Source organism: Rhinopithecus bieti, unplaced genomic scaffold (assembly GCF_001698545.2).
Source record: "Rhinopithecus bieti isolate Rb0 unplaced genomic scaffold, ASM169854v2 scaffold_4553, whole genome shotgun sequence".
In the NCBI taxonomy this organism is placed as follows: Eukaryota; Metazoa; Chordata; class Mammalia; order Primates; family Cercopithecidae; genus Rhinopithecus; species Rhinopithecus bieti.
Window position 1 is genome coordinate 4730292 of NW_016804694.1, and position 17333 is coordinate 4747624.

At 48.1% G+C, this 17333-nt stretch overlaps 1 protein-coding gene across 1 annotated transcript in view; it reads left to right on the forward strand.

Moving 5' to 3' along the window:
* The window catches only part of DAAM2 (dishevelled associated activator of morphogenesis 2), an 85054-nt gene that overhangs the window by 20077 nt on the left and 47644 nt on the right, over positions 1-17333 (forward strand). Inside the window, 1 exon segment of the mRNA XM_017870164.1 lies at positions 16803-17026. Within this exon segment, the coding sequence (XP_017725653.1) occupies positions 16803-17026 (224 nt within the window).

Here is a 17333-nt window from a genome sequence, read left to right on the forward strand (position 1 = left end):
TCTGGGAGGAGGGGCTCCAGGGGGAGGGGTTCCAGGGGGGAGGGGCTCCAGGGGAAGGGCCTCTACTTGGAGGGGTTACTGGGAGGAGCGCTGACCTGAGTGGCTTCGGCTGAATCAGAGCTAGAGAGAGCGTGGAGTTCTTGGGGCAGGTGGATCAGATTTCACATTGTTCACAACTTGAGGAGGGAGAACTGAGAAAAGGTTCTGAAGGGGTGACAGGGTGGAAAGAGGTGACACACAGCAGTGCACTTTCCAGGATGAGGTGGGTAAGTGGCTTCAACACTGGGCATTGAGGAGGGGGATCACTTCAGTGGCAGTAATCGGGGTAGAGCTTGCAAGGATATCTGGGTTGAAAAGAGGCAATTTAGAAATGGGGAGTCCATTCAAGGACTGTTCTCAGGGCTTGAGGATTGGCCTGTGTTCTTAGAGGAAATCTTAGTTTCTGTAGCCTGGAGTCCTGGAGCCAGAGCCTCATTTCCATCAGAGAAAGCATCCCTCAAAGCACAGAGAGGAAAAATGTCTCATACCTTTTACATGCAAGATGCCTTTTGTTGACAGGGAGGAGGGGAAATTAAAAACAGAAATGAAACAAACAAATGCAAACATCCTGCATTTATCTGAGAATTCCAAGGCCTGATTGAACCATGCAGGTTTATAAAGGAGCATTCCTTTGCCACTTGCTGAGGGTCACTTGAGACACCTATTGAGGGTGCCTGGCCAAGGCCTGGATGCCTTCGCCAGTTGAAGGACCTGAGTCACTGGGTGGGCCATGAAGGTTCGTTCCTCTGCCTCTCCCCACACACTGCTGTTAGATGTCGTTCCTTCAGGAAGAGCTCACTGAGGACTGAGGACCTGCTGCACACATTCCACTGCACCAGGAGTTATTCTCGTGGGCTCAGAGTCTAGATGGGGAGAAGTTAATTGGTATAAAAAACATAAACGTGGCCAGGCACAGTGGCTCATGTGTAGAATCCTAGCACTTTGGGAGGCCGAGGCGAGTGGATCACTTGAGGTCAGGAGTTGGAGACCAGCCTGGCCAACATGATGAAACCCCATCTCTACTAAAAATACAAAAAATTTGCCAGGCTTGGTGGTGGGCGCCTGTAAACTCAGCTACTTGGTAGGCTGAGGCAGGAGAATTGCTTGAACCTGGGAGGCGGAGGTTGCAGTGAGCCGAGACTGTGCCACCTCTCTCCAACTTGGGCAACAGACAGAGACTCCGTCTTAAAAAAATAAATAAAAATAAAAAACAATGAATACAAGATATTAAATAACGTAAGGTGCCACGAGGTAGTATACAATGAAGTGTCCTATAAACAGCAGACAAAAAGTGCTTTGAGTTTATTTAGGAGAATGCAGGTAGATTGGAGTGGTTAGGAAGGCTGCTTGAGGAAGGTGGGATCTGCAGTGGGGATGGATGAGAGAAGAGAGGGAGGAAGCAGGGGAGGTGGGCATGAGATTGGGGTGAGGGGTAATGTTGAGAATCCACATGCAGAATGAGCAAATCCATTCTTTACTATGTTTCAAAGCTAAAATAGTCTCCTGCTTTTATTATTTAATTTCAGAAGGATGTACAAGCTTTGCGTATGCTTAATGTCATGTCATCACATTGATGATATGTCTTATAATTGATAGGGTCAAGAATTCAGAAAATAAAGCAATTTACTTTTTATCATACCAATTTTTAAAAACTTTTTTTAAATTGACAGATAACATTGTAGCAATTCATTTAATCCCTTAACTCTTATCAAGTTCCTGCTATGTGTATGGAAAGAGCACTGTGGGGAGAGTTGGAGATAAAAATGTCCCTGCCCTCTAGGAATTTCAGTCCCTTGAGCAATGGTGCATTTAAGGAGGAATGAGTGGGATACCGTGACTGGAAACCAGGGATTGTGGAGTGGAGGAGTGGGGTGCGATGGGGAAGAAAGATCGGGGTGGGGAGTAGTCCAGCAGTTACGGAGATGTAGATCGAGGCCACTTGAACAGGAAGGCACCCCAGAGTAAAGTAACTTGTCTCTGTTCCGTCCTGACCATTCAGGGACTGTGGGTAACATTTTTGGAAACATACAGGGAGTGGCCAGCCAGGCCACTCTTCCTGGGAAAGGCTGCCTGTGCTGGCTGCTGGAGAAGATGGGCAGGGCCAGCTGCATGATTTGCGGGCCCAGCACAAAATGAAAACGCGGGACTCCTTGTTCAAAAATTATTAAAAGTTTCAAGACAGCAACAGCAGAGCTTTAAACCAAGCGCAGGGCCCTTCTGAGTGTGCCCAGCTCGCATGCCCAAGAGGCCATTCCTGAAGGTGGGACAGCCTAGACCTTTCTGTGACTAAGTGTGTGGTGAGACGATGGGGCCCAATTGCCGTCTGTGACTAGGGACAGGGTTTCGTTATGCAAGCACTGAGTTCTTTCCTGTGAGCTGGGATGGGGAGATGGGGAAGAGATGGGAAGTGCACCACAGGAGGTGCTATGGCTGTGGGGATGCCCGTGGTGTACAGTGATGCTGCCGTTTACGAGCTGTGTTCTGCTTGCAGTGGGAAGGCTGTATCTGAATGTTGGAATCAGTCAGACTGACGTCACGTGTTTTATCAACTTTACTAACTTGGGCAAGTTACTGATTTTCTCTGAGCCTTACTTTTCCTATATGTAAAAACGGAGATCATATTACTGCTTTTGCAGGATGCTGGCATCCTTAAATAATAGGTATAAAATTTTGAACCTAGCCTAGCTTTTAATAAATACTAGTATTATCCTTTTTAGAAATGTGTGCAATATTTATGTTTTAAAGTGTGGAGCATGGAATAGTTTGGGATACATTATTGTCAGCAACTTGCTTTTTCTATTTCAAGCTCAATGGGGATATAGCTAAAACCTACCACCCTGATTTCAAATAGCAGAGGCAGGGGGTTGCGGGGAGGTATGCCCCATTGTAGTATACACCCAAGGGGAACCCAGTTACACCTGCTGGACACACACACATACACACACACCACCCAGAGCTAAATCGAAACTGGGTTGGAATGTGACAGTGTGTTACAGGAAGAGCCCTAGTTTGGGCATCGTCTCCCGGTTTTGAACCTCAGGGTCCTCATCAGTCAAAAATTCTGACCTCTCGGGGTTGTAAGATTAAATGAGATGCATGTGTGGATATTCAGTCTCTGGTCTATGGTGGATGTAAGCATCCTTTGAATGGGTCTGTGCTCCCAGGCCATAGTGTGATTCATGGGAAAAAGAAGAAAAGACATTGCCTTCTGAACAGTAACATTTGCTAAATATTATGCTTGGGCAACTCCTTTATAAACAAAGAGCGGGCTGATCAGAAATTGGCACGGGGGCTGATTTCCAGTGATCTTACTGTTTCCTCTGCTCACATACTTTGGGGAGTTGCCTGGGTCTTCTTTCTACTTAGACTTGGAAGTCGGTACAAGCACGTGTCTTTGCTTTTTGGAGAAGAACACATATGCACATCATACATGCACATGTACATCACCTACACCCCCACCACACATACATACACCACACACACCACACATATACACACCACATGTACACAAACCACATCACACACTACACACGCCACACGTATACACCACACGTACACACCCCCCACACACATACACATACACCACACATGCACATGTACATCACCTACACCCCCACCACACATACATACACCACACACACCACACATATACACACCACATGTACCCAAACCCCATCACACACACTACACACACCATACATACACCACACATACACACACCACACACACATACATATACCACACATGCACATAAACCATCTACACACATCCACACATCCACATACCACATTACACACATATCACACATACCACACACACCACACATACACAAACCCCATCTATACACACATCACAGATACCATGTGTATATACCACACATACATATCCCATACACATCACACACACACCACACGTGCACAAATCCCATCTATGCACGCATCATACATATACCATGTGTATACACCAGACATAGCCACACCACACATATATCACATACACACCCCACATGCACATACACACTCATCACACATGCACACACACCACCTAAACATACCCTGTCACACATACACACATCACACATACTGCACATACTACACATATACCATACCACACATATACCACACACACAAACCCCATCTACACATGCAGCACACACACAGCATACACATACCACATAGACCACACATACACATATACACACCACACACACAACCTGCACACACCCCCTACATATACATACCACACATACCACACATATACACCACATGTACACCATAAACACCATGTGCACACAAACCCCATCAACACACATTCCACACATAAACACCACATATACACATACCACACACACACCCCACACATACCCATATCCCCATATCCCACCCCCACAAATGCCATACACATACCACATATATAGACCACAATACACATGTCACACACACACCATACATACAACCTACACACACCACACATATGTACCACACATACTACACAATGCATACACCACAGCACAGATACAAATAGACATGTACCAAACATATATATATACACATACATACCACACACACACTACCTACACACACACCACACATATACTCTGCCTGTGCACACCATACACACCACACACATATCACACATAGACACCATATCACACCACACATACACATATGCACACATCACACATGTACATATACCACCTACACACACACCACACATACCCCACTTACATACATGCTACACACATACACACCACACACATCATATGTGTATACACATCACACATACCACACCTGAACACACACAACACACACACCACATACACCACACATCCAATACACACACCACACACACACCTCATCTACATACACACCACATACACTACACAAACGTATCACAAATATACATACCACATCACACCATATATACACACACCACAGACACAGCCCCACTATACACATGCCACATATGAACATATACCACCTACACACCATACATACATATATGCCACTCACATGCCACATACACACCCCATCTACATACACACCACGCACACTACACAAACATACCACAAATAACACAGACATACCATATCACACCACGCATACACACACCTCAGACACATGCCACATGCATGTAAACCCCATCTACACACACGCACTACACATGAACATATACCTCTTACACACCACACATACACGTATGCCACCCACACATATGCCACACACCACACATACACTTACCCTATCTACACACATACCATGTGCCCACACACACCCTACACACATCACACATACGTACCATATCACACCACACATGCATGTATACTGCCTATACACGTCACATACACATACCCCACCACACACGCCACACACATACTACACATACACACCACACATACACACACCATACCACATATACACATACTGCACACACATACACATTAAACACACCACACATACACATACACAAACATACACACCACACACACCACTTACATGCATCACATCACATACACACCACACATACCACACACCACACGTCACATATACGTACTACACCTCACATACACATACACACACCATACGTGCATGTACACCAACTACATGCACAGACCACATATATACATACCCTACCTACACACATCACACACACCACACATATACACACCACACATACACATTCCCCACCACCACACTCACCACACACCACATACACCGCACACATACCACACATATACGTACCACACCACATACGCATATAGTACATGTGCACATACACCAAGCACACATACCACACATATACTACCTACACATACATAAACATACACCATACCACATATACATATAAATACATACCACACACACCTCTTCACCCAGAGGGTCGAAGACATGCATTCATGTCTTCTGTCTTCTCCTCCCTCTCTTCTCCCTTTTAGTGAGCATCTCCTGTACTTACCTGTCCAGTGCACAAGGACTCAGGGTCCCTCCTGGACCCCACTCAATCCACATCCCTCCTAATGCTTTGTCCTGAAAAATCCCATTCCTAGTCCTCTTTCACGGCTCCCATTCCTAGTCCTCTTTGCCATCTCGTCTGCCTCTCATAAATTTCTGAAGCGTGGCCCAGGCTGTGAGTACCCTGTTCTTATCCACCCAGGGCCCTAGGCTGCTGTCAATTCAGCTGAACCCAGGAATGCAGAATAAGTCTAGAAGCACATCATTCAGAGAGCTGTTTGCAGGGTGACTGGGAAAGGGGGAACTGAGAAAGGTTGGCAGGGGTCTCAGCATGAGATCACGTGGGACTGATCTGGAGCCTGGTGTTTGGGAATGAAACAAATGCATCCAAGGCATTTTAGAAAAACGTGGCGAGAATCATTCACAGGATGGGGCATTAGGGATTGAAGACAAAGGACAAAAGGGACTCTGAGCTTGGGAGACAATAGCTCTGTGAGGGCAGGAGCTGTGTCTGATGAGTTTACCTGCATGTGCCTAGCCCCGAGAGCAGTGCCGGGCATAGAGTAGGTGCTAAAAATCAACGATGGTTGGATGAATGAATGAGCTCCTTTAGGGAGCTCATGGGATAGGATTCAATTCAAACAGCATCATTTAACACCTCATGTACTGTCTGACACAGATCCTAGTGACAGGGGTAGAAGAAACTCCTGACAATACACAAGTTTGACCGGCTTATTTACAGACAAGGCCCAAAGTACTCATGTTCTCTTGCCCGAGGTGCTTGCAATCTCCTATGGCATCAATAGCCCTTGCTTGGACTTCTGTTCTTGATCTTTGGTAGCATCTCTGAGTATTCCCAGCCCTCATTCCACTCTACGATGTCCCCTCTAAACCACGTTTATGAGCAGAGGGTTTAGGGTGGACTAGAACCCCCGCTAGGATGCAGTTCTGCAGACATTCCTCAGACTCAAATCTTTGTACTTCCCTTATCATAACCATGTCCACACTTTATTATATTTATTTGTCTCCCTTCCCAACCAGACTGAACGCATGCTTATTATACATTTTCACAGCTGAGAGCACGGTACTTAGGGACTCGACAAAGTTTTGTTTGAACGAATGAATAAAGTGGTGAAATTGTACACACAAAATTGAGGAGGAGAAAAGGAGTCACCCTGAATCTATATTTTCAACGACATTTGCCTTTCAGGGGTTGGCTCAGCTCCCATCCTACCCCCTAGTTATCCCCTAGTCACTGCCCCGTCCCAATCTGCCCTCCCAGAGGAGATGGACTGTGCCTGTGGGTCCTGAGGCAGGAGCAGGGGCTTTTCTGTAGAAAGGCAGGAAGGTCACCTTGTACTGCAGAAGGCGCAGCCCCGGGGGCCAGGTGGGGCCATGTGCACAGGCCCCGCTGGGTTTCTAGGGCGGAGTTGGCCTGACAGAACCTCGAGGTCTTTCCCTCAAGAGTGACAGAATGCTTTTTGTGCTGGGACCCTCGGAGAGAGGATCAGGAATAGCAGCCAGTGGGGGCTTCTCCCAGTCCTGGGCTGTGGAACGGTGCTGAGGCCTCAGTGATGGGTTGCTCTGGTGGGAGAGCTGGGAGTGGAGCACAGAGGAAAGCTGGAGGCTCCTTTCCCTGCGCCTTTCAGTAACAGCAGCCCCGTCTATGTGAGCCAGAGGAGGGGCTTGGCTTCTGGAAGCAGAGGGGGCGAGGCCTTGGGTTCTCCTGTGTAGGGTGATTTCCCTTTGGCCAGGAGCCCCAGACTTCCGGTGCTAATGGGTAGCAGAGACATGGGCGCTAAAATTCCTTCTCTTTCACTTCATAGCTGTTGCCCAGAGAGCTCTCCATGCTCCCCAGGTTCATCGTCAGCCCAGGTCCTCGCTCTGTATGTCCAGCCTCTCATCCTCTTACTCACGTGCCCGCACCCCTCCATGGCACCGCCAGCATCCACCTCTTCCTCTCTATTCTTGGCAGTTCAGGGTCTCATTCTCTTCCACCCAGATGCACAGACTTGCCTCCTAACTCTTCCCTTCTTCCACTTCTCCCTCCTGTCTTCCCACCCCATACAGTGCCACCAGAAATGTCTCTTCTAATTTCAGACCTCACAAACGCTCTCCTCTACCATAAGCCAAGGAACTAATCAGCCACAAGCCACACACTCTCCAATGGCTTCTTCCTTCTTCCCCTGGCACTCAACGCCCTCCTTTTTCTGGCTGTCGTTTTGGTTCCCACTGCACCTCTTTGAGCCCTGAGAGGTGCAGTGGGAACCACCTTGGTAGAGCTTCTCATTCATTTGGGCTGTCGTTGGTGCCAGGTTCTCACTCTGGCATGCCACTTGTTGAGAATGCTTTCCTGGACACCCCCCGAGCCCCTGGCATGTGCTGACGCCTTCCCTTTTTCTGAGGCCCAGCTTTGATGACAGTTCCTCTGGTGAATGTTCCAGATCCTCCCAGCCAGAAGTCACTCTTCCCCACCTACAGTCCCAGGGCCTAGAGCCGCACCTCCTTGCCTCCCTTACATCCTAGGATCTGATGTCAGGCTCATATAAGACACCCAGAACGTTGCTTTATACATGGCATTTACTCAGTGGGTGGGTGGATGAATGAATGAATGAATGAATGAATGTTTGACCATGACCTTGGAGAACTATCATCTGCTTGTTTAGTGCCCTAGTGAGTCAAGAAACCTTTATTCTCTTTATGATTTCTCAAAATGAGAAAACCAGTTGGAAAATCCTCAACTCCCACCCTCACCCCCAAGTTTGAGAAATGTCACTTTGAGGGATTTTCAGTTTCACTTTTCCGGAAAGACGTTCCTCTCTCTCCTTCCTCTTCTCGGGTCTCAGCGACGCCTCCCTGTGTCTCCCACCCCTAGGCCTGCACAGAGGGGACTCAGAGGCTGAGAGAATTTACTTTTGCTTTCTTTGCCTTTCCCAGAGCCTAGGGGGAAACTGTAATTTAGGCGTCTGCTAAGAAAAGCTCCCCCAATCCTGGAAACAGCGTGTGCTTATTTTTGAAAGTGCTCCTTGTTTCTCCCCCAGCCCTGCCTGAGGCTCACAGTACAAGTCAGTCAGATTGTTCAGGGCAACACTGGCGTCTGGAGACCTGGTTTGAGTTCCTAGGTTCACACCCAGCGTCCTTCTGAGCCTCAAGTTTCTTCGTCTGTAAAAAGGGAAGATGAAAGTTTGAGATAAACCTCGAACATGGTAGGTGCTCAATAAATATATCTTTATTATGGTTGGAATCACTGGATTTAGAGGGCAGCACTCTCAGTGGGTCAGACAGTACAAGTGAGGAGCCAGTATGATACGTGGAATCATATGAAATCGGTGTTTTTATGGCTAAAAATAATTGGATATTGTCAGTCACATAGGAATCAATCCAGTAATCCAGGAATTGGCAGTCTTTCTGTAAGGGGCCAGATAGTTAAGTGTTTTTGGCTTTGTGGGCCATACGGTCTCTGTTGCATGGTAGTAGCTGTAGACAATACTTAAATGAATGCGCATGACTATTCCAATAAAACTACGTTTACAAAAACAGTCTGTGGGCTGAACGTGGCCCCTGTAATATCTGCCAAGCCCTATAGTAATATGTAAAACTGATGAAATTACAGAAAGAAAACTCTCTATAATACCGTCAACATTCAGGTATCTTCACAAGTAGAACAGCAGCTTATCTGTATAGCTATTAATAGTCTTTACTTTTACTAGGCTGTATTCCAAATGCTTTACAAATATTAACTAATTTAATCCTCCTGACAACCCTATGAATTATGTACTATTGTATTTCCCCTGTTTTATGGCTGAAGAAACTGAGGCTCAGAGAGGCCAAGTAACTTGTTTGAAGTCGCCTGGTTAGAGTTGATGGCAATTGAACAGAATTCAACCGAATGTGTAGGGTAGAGTTGGGCGATGGTAATTCAGCAGCTTCAGGGAGGAAGTGGATGGATTAGAGCTAAGAGGAACCTCCAGGCCTGCTTGCTGTCCACCAGCTTGAGGAGATGGTCTGCAGAGGCTTGGGGTGGAAGCAGGTGTGGTGTAGGTGGGCAGTGGGGAGATGGGTGGGCAGAGGGTCTGATAGTGTCATTTGGGACATGGGATGGAAAAGCATAGATTCTTCCTTTGGGAGCCAGGCCCCAAGCTGGGCTTGGGGCCCTTTCCTGGGTGACTCCCAGCAGCACATGGCACGTGGAGGGTCAGCGTATAGGGAGCAATGTCCGCCTGTGGAGCAGGAAATTGTTTACATTCCTTATGTTCCATGCAGCAGCTCTGGGAAGCTCTGGGCCCCATTCCCAGCCCCAGCCGCAGCCCCAGCCCCAGGGGACCTGGTGGGGAGAGAAGGGCAAAGGAGCAGGCTCCCCAGCACGCTTGCAGCTCTGCCATCAAACCAGGATACTCGCATACCCTTTCCATTTGCTTTGCCTGTTGATTTAGCCAGCAAAGGATGAAGCTGCTGATCAGGACTCTGGGCTCACACATGCCATGCTCTTCCTTCTGTGCCTCTGCTTATGCCGTTTTCCTTGCCTGGAGTGCCTTTTCCCTCCTCTTGCACCCTTCCTTGATTCTCTCCTCTCTTTCAAGGCTGGCTCAAAGTCCCCTCCTCCTGGAAGCCTGCCCTGACTTCCCCTTTACCCCTGAACCCCCAGGCTGGACCAGGTCCCCCTTCTCAGGGCTGCCCAAACACTTCACTCTCTCTTTGTTGTCACTGTCTGGACTCCCCTTGCTCCCCCACTAGAAGGAGACCTTTAGGAAAGGAATCACATCTTGTTTACTCCTGGGTCCTCACCACAGGTCAATGGTCAACACATGGCTAGAAGCTGGTGAAAAGCACATTCGTTTGAATGAGACACTACTGTCCTCAAACCCAGCCCTTTCACTTCTAAAACTTGGACTTTGGGCAACTTGCCTGACCTTTGAGACTCTTAATGTCATCATCAGTAAGAAGGGATCGTGATATCATTGTAGGGTTGGGAGAATAAATGAGATAATGCAGAAAATTATCAGTATAGTACCTGGTTCCCAGTAGGTACCTTGGAAGTGGTCAGGGAGAGATAGTCAATACCATGTCCTTGTCCTGTTACCCCTGTGTCTGAAGGTAGGAAAAGAGGCAGTTTGATAGGAGGCAATTTGAATGTCCCAAAGCAATAGCATTGTCCTCAAGAGCTGGAGGAGGGGTTCATGAGTCAGCTTGGTTCTGTGACAAGACCACTAGGCTTAGAGTGAGAATACTTACTTGTGAGTCCTAGCTCTGTCTCTTCACAGCTGGGTGTCATAGACCAAGCCACGTAACAGCTCCTGAAGCCTCAATATCTTTATCTGTAAGAGGGGATAATAACCACCTCACAAGGTCATTGTGAAGCTGAAATGAGATTGCCCAGCTGTGAAAACACCTGGCCCAGCTCACAGGAAATGCAGAATCACGAATTATTGAATATCAATCTGTATAACATTTGAGAAAACTCTGAGCAGATCTCAGCTTAGGATACTTTCTGGACATGTGCCTTATGGCTTAGTGGCTTACTGCTTTAGAGTCAGACAGTCCTGGGTTTGAATCCTAGCTATGTCCCTAACTAGCTGTGTGACCTTAGGCAAGCTACTTAACCACTCTGAACCACAGTTTTTGTGGCTTTTGTTTTCGGTTTTGCATTTTTGGTTTTTTTCTCCATAAGTTCTTTAAAATGAAGCCAACTATCTCAGAGAGTTGTTGGGGGAATAAAATGTCGACACAGTCAGTTTCTGGCACATAGGAAAGTCTCAAGTGTTAGTATTATTCTGCTTCTATTAAGACTCAGGGATAAACACTGATGATATGGGACTTTTGAAGTCCTGAAATGTAAAAGCTGGTGTGTTGCAGTGGCTAGGGTTAGGGTTTGAGGTAAGGGCTAGGATTGCATCTTTACCAACCAAATGGAAGGAATGAGCTCAAGTGGTAGGAAGTCCTTCCTGGCTCGGAGAGCAATGTGGGGGAAATGCTCAGTACAGGCAGAGGAGAGCCCCTTGGGAAGCCTTCGGGAATAGGATTGTGCAGGCAGTGTGAAAGGTCAGAGCTGGTAAAGTCCTTGGAGGTCTTCAGTCAAACCCTGCCATTGCACAGAAAGGAAACTGAGGCCCAGAGAGACTAACACCATGGCCTGCTGAACCCCTGCTGGTGAGTGACAGAAATGGGACAGGCAATGTGCTTTTGCTACAACTAGAAGGACTGTGACGGTGATGGGTGCAGTCAGGTTGGAGCCACGGGAGGCCTTGCCTAACTGGCTGTGACCTATGGTTTGGTGTCTTAGGCCAGCTGGTCTGTGCTTGGGGACTAAGAGTCCTGAGGAGAACTTGTCCCCACAGGAAGAGGGGAGGGAGCAAGGAGACAGGATGTGGAGGGCAGGGAGCTGCTGGCACTGGGGAAGTTTTCATGGAGAGAAAAGTGGGTGGAGGTGGGGGCAGCTGAAATCTCTCTGGCCTGAGTTCAAGTCCAATGGGTTTCCTTCTGTCTTTGCATCCCCTTTTCTCCAAATTGCTTCTCAGTTCTCCTTCAAGGTGGAAACTTCGTTGTTCCTTTTCTAAAGAGATTTTGCAGAAATGAATTCCTGTGGCCACTTCACTTTCTCCTCTTCCTGTCCAGGGCCAGTGATGAAGATTTGCTTATCTTTCTACCTAGAGATAGCTCAGAGCCCAGGGAAAAGCCCAGCTCCTCTGGCCTAGAGGAAGGCAGAGCCGGGTGACTTCATAAATCTGGCCAGGCAAATTCCCAGAATGCCAGGCCTTGGTCACTGCATCGTTGCCTGGAGAAGCGCTGAGGGTTGCAGGCTGTGGGCAGGGCGAGTCTCACATTGCTGGCGATGATGGGAATGGAGGCCCGCTTCAGGGTAGCGCTTCCTCTGCTGTCGCCCAGTGTGCTCCAGGCATTTCACTTCTCTTGCTTTCTGTACACCTCACTGAAACCCGGTGAGGAAGACCCTGTGATCAGGGTGTCACAGATGAGGAAACTGGGGCTTTGAGAGGTGAAGAGTACTCACCAGCACCAGCTGAGAAAACAAAGGTGGGGAAATCCCGGTCTCCTGACTTCAAAGTCTCTGCTCCCCACCCCGCCCTGCCACTAGGAAGCTGGAGTGAAAGAGGTGTCAGAGCAGGAGCAGGTCAGGAATTAGGGTTCAGACGATGGAAGCAGCTCCTACTGATGAGGAGGCGGCGGCGGCCTTTGGAGCTTCTGTAAACCTCTCCTGCTCTCTAGAGGGATTTCTAAACTAAGCTGTAGAGACTGATCAGCTCTAGCGGAGGGAGGCTGTGGCTATGGGGGAGCTGAAGGCAAGGTAAGAAAAAAGCCCATTGACGGGGAAGACAAGGTCTGCTGGGGCAGTAACTGGACCACAGCCTGGCTGCTGGAGTCCTGGGTTTTAATCCCAGCTCTGTTCCTAGGCCTGTGACCTCAGATAAGACAGTTCCTCTTTGGGCCTCGGTTTTTGGATCTCTACCATGAAGTGACATGATTTCTGAGGCCTCTTTCGGCAGAGAGCCTGTGATTTTAGTCTTGGATGTTCAGATGGGGCCTTAAGAAAGGGAGGCAAGAGGGCCGGGCGCGGTGGCTCACACCTGTAATCCCAGCACTTTGGGAGGCTAAGACGGGCAGATTACGAGGTCAGGAGATCGAGACCATCCTGGTTAACACGGTGAAACCTCATCTCTACTAAAAATACAAAAACTTAGCCATGCGTGGTGGCAGGTGCCTGTAATCCCAGCTACTTGGGAGGCTGAGGCAGGAGGATGGTATGAACCCGGGAGGCGGAGCTTGCAGTGAGCCAAGATTGCGCCACTGTACTCCAGACTGGGCGACAGAGCGAGACTCTACCTCAAAACAAAACAAAACAAAACAAAAAAAACAACAAAAAAAAGGGAGGCAAAGAAAGACCTAGGGTTTGGTTGGGAGGGCATTGTCCTCAGGAACATAAATATACTTGGGAGCTGTCACACAACACAGCCCCTCAAAAAGACACATATGCAGCAGCCCCCTGAGTGCACGAAGTCCTCTCGGGGGATGGTCCTTCCTGTTCGCAGGGTCTGTATCTACTTCTCCTCTCCTGAGGTCAGGGGAGATGCTCTAATATTTAACAACAGGTATGGCACAGGCTTTGGCCAGTCAGAGCAATCATGGCTGTGAACAGCTGATGTAAGACTGTGCCAAGGTGTACCAGCTATATGCCACCCCTGCCCCCATGCCTGATTCCTCTGGTAGAGCCAAGAAAGGTAAGAGGGAGACTAGGGAACAAGAAGCTGGGAAAGTAAAGGCAGGAAGAGGGGTCACACGTTCTCCTTGTCCCTCCCTAGAACCCCGTGGTACTGTCAGCCCAGCCTCCCCACTGCCTCTGGGAGCTCCCTTCCCATGCCTTGTGCCCGGAACAAAGCAGTCTTGCTTGCCAGCTGCAGCTGCGTTTTGGAGGCTGATGGAATCAAGGGGATCTGGTCTGCATTCCATGTGATTATCCCACACTTGACAATGGGCAGGGCACCCCCAGGGATTCCACCCCTACCTGCTGGCAGAGTTGGTGCTTTACTAACTCTAATGGTCAGAGACCAGGGCTTTGTCTTACCCACTCTTTGCCATTGGCTATCAAGTCCCAGGGGAACCCCAAAGTCCCCCTTCCTCTCAGTTTTACTCTAATGCTACTCTACTCCAGGTCTTTGCTACCATGTCCCTGGATTGCTGTGCTGGCCTGCTGGCTGCTTCTCCTCCCTCAGCCTCTAGGATGGTTCTCTTTTTCCTTACAAAGGTTCTTGAGTGTTTATCAATTGCTAGTAGCTGAGATTTCCATCGATATTTTTTGACTGATTAATAAGGACCCCTCTTTCCTCCTATTCCATGAGAACAGGTCATTTCCCAATTGGTCAAGAAATATTTATTGACTCCCCACGAAGCACAAGGCTTTGATTGGCTACAGAAATGGGGATGGCTGTCAAAGAAGCAGGAGACACAGCCCCTGCCCTCTAGGAGCCCTCACTATATTTATGAGAACCAGTAGCAAAAAGATAACCAATAATACCAGGGCAATCTTCCATAATGTATTATTTGAGGCTTTTCTGGGCCTATTAAAAAGTCTGTCACAAACTTTATAAAGAAAGATAAAATAGAGCTGGTAAAAAAAAATTCTAGAATGACAGTTAAAATAGAGCATGATGTGTGAGAGGCCAGATGAGATTATACTAAATTATTAGCTAGGACTTAGGAAATAAAGCAGTGTTCTCCAGAAGTTACCCCTAGCTCCCTAGGAACAAATTATGCCACATTTTTCTTGTTCTCTCTTTTGATAAGATTCTAGAGCTTGGTTCAAAGGAGCATCATAGATTTAGCATATCTTGAGTTCTACAGGGCTTTAGGAGAAATCTCTCATGTTGACTTTATAGAAAAGAGGGTTAGATGAGCGCATAGTTACGTAGATTTAGAGCTGGTTGAAGGACTGTTCCCTGAGCATATTAATGAAAGTTCCCTGGCATTCCTAGATCAGCTTGTTGTGTCATTAGGGTCTGTGTCCTTGATGTGGTCAACATTTTTAGCAATGATGTGCATGATGACTACAGAGGCATTCTAATCTGTTAATAATCTGAGTCCAGGAGAAATAGCTAAGAATCAAAATTCTAAAGTATCTTGACTGCAAACCAATGATATTCAACAGGGATAAAAACAGAATTCCATATTTATGTCCAAAAAAATTAAGATCTGCAAGTATGGGATGGGGAGAATCTGGCTGGGTAGCAGTTTGGTGCATAAGCTGTGGCCTCTCTACTGAACCCCCCTAGGTTGTCAGGAACCAGTGGTTGAGGATGGTTCTGCCTCTCAGGAGGCCTGTGTCCTGGTTGTTGGACTGAATTGATCTAGAGGCCATGTGGCATCAATGACAGGGATAGTGTTCTTTCTCAAGCTGGTCATCATTGACCTAGGCTTTCCTAGGGGCGAGCCAAAGACTTAACCCTTTCTGTTCCAATGACTACTCAGCTGTTAAATGTCCATCAGTTCTGGTCTCTGGACAGAACAGTGTCCTCTCTTCTTGGTTGGTATGAAAAGAAAATCTGAGCAGATTTCTTCCGAAAATCTGAGCAGATGTCAAATACCATTCCAATGATCAGTCCTATTTCTGTACCCAGGCTTCACTCTGATTCCCCTGGGTAACTCTCTGAGGACAACTGGCCACTTCCTTCTAGAAGGATCAGTGAACCACTGCCTGTTGCTATTTCACATTCATCCAAACATGCCTGGGTACAGAAGACTGAGCAGAAAACTCTACAAGCCTCTGTAGCCTTCCGTCCTCTCCTCCTCTGGAGACCCAGGCTCTAGAAGCTATGCCACATCATTAGCTCACTGTTCCCTCTGCCAGCCTTCTTCAACCCTTTCCTCCGCATTGGACCATGTCTTTAAATCAGTTATCCTCAGACCTGGAAATGAATCAAGTGAGTAAATGAGCCTTGCTGGAAGCTGATCTTAAGACAGGGAGTAGGATCCCATCTGCACATTCATGGAAAGTCAGCTCTAGCCACATGGAAGTCACATCCAGTGACCCCAGCCTTTGTCCTTCTCTGAGGGCAAGGAAGGGGAATGTGAAAGTATCTTGGCAGGTAACACTCAGAGGGCATGGTGGGGAGGATACGTAAATACCTCCAGGTGGAAAGAGCTGGTGGGAACAGAGGGATGCTGTGGGAGGAAGGGCCGGGGGGCTTTGCTATTGGGTTGAGGGCTCCTGGTAGCCTGTGGGACAGAGGTTATGAAGGCAGGGTGACCTCTGCTCAGCCTATCTGACTGATGCCTGACTACCCTGTGTTATCTCCTCCTGTCCAGATCACAATGAGGACCTAGGGCATCTGCCTGCTGACACCCCCTGGCCTGCAGTGACCATGGCCCCCCGCAAGAGGAGCCGCCATGGCCTGGGCTTCCTGTGCTGCTTCGGGGGCAGTGACATCCCCGAAATCAACCTCCGGGACAACCACCCTCTGCAGTTCATGGAGTTCTCCAGCCCCATCCCAAACGCAGAGGAGCTCAACATCCGCTTTGCAGAGCTGGTGGTCAGTGAGAGGGTGGGGAGGGACAGTGACAATGGAGAGGAGGGTGGATGGATAAGCAGAACTGGACAGAGGGCAGGGCACCTGTCCTGGGGTCTCCATCTCTCAAAACTCCTGTTGGGAGGAGGTAGGCCCCCAGGACACTTCAGCTATGTTGGGGAACCAGAATCTCTTGCTGGGATGGACAGCAATAAAGGGTGTCCCCAGAAGAATGGTCCTACCTCCTCTCTGCATTGGATTGTAGACCACAGGGTGCAGTAGTTAGGTTATCATAGGAAGGGGCAGCTCTGGGCTTTGCAAACTAAGATGG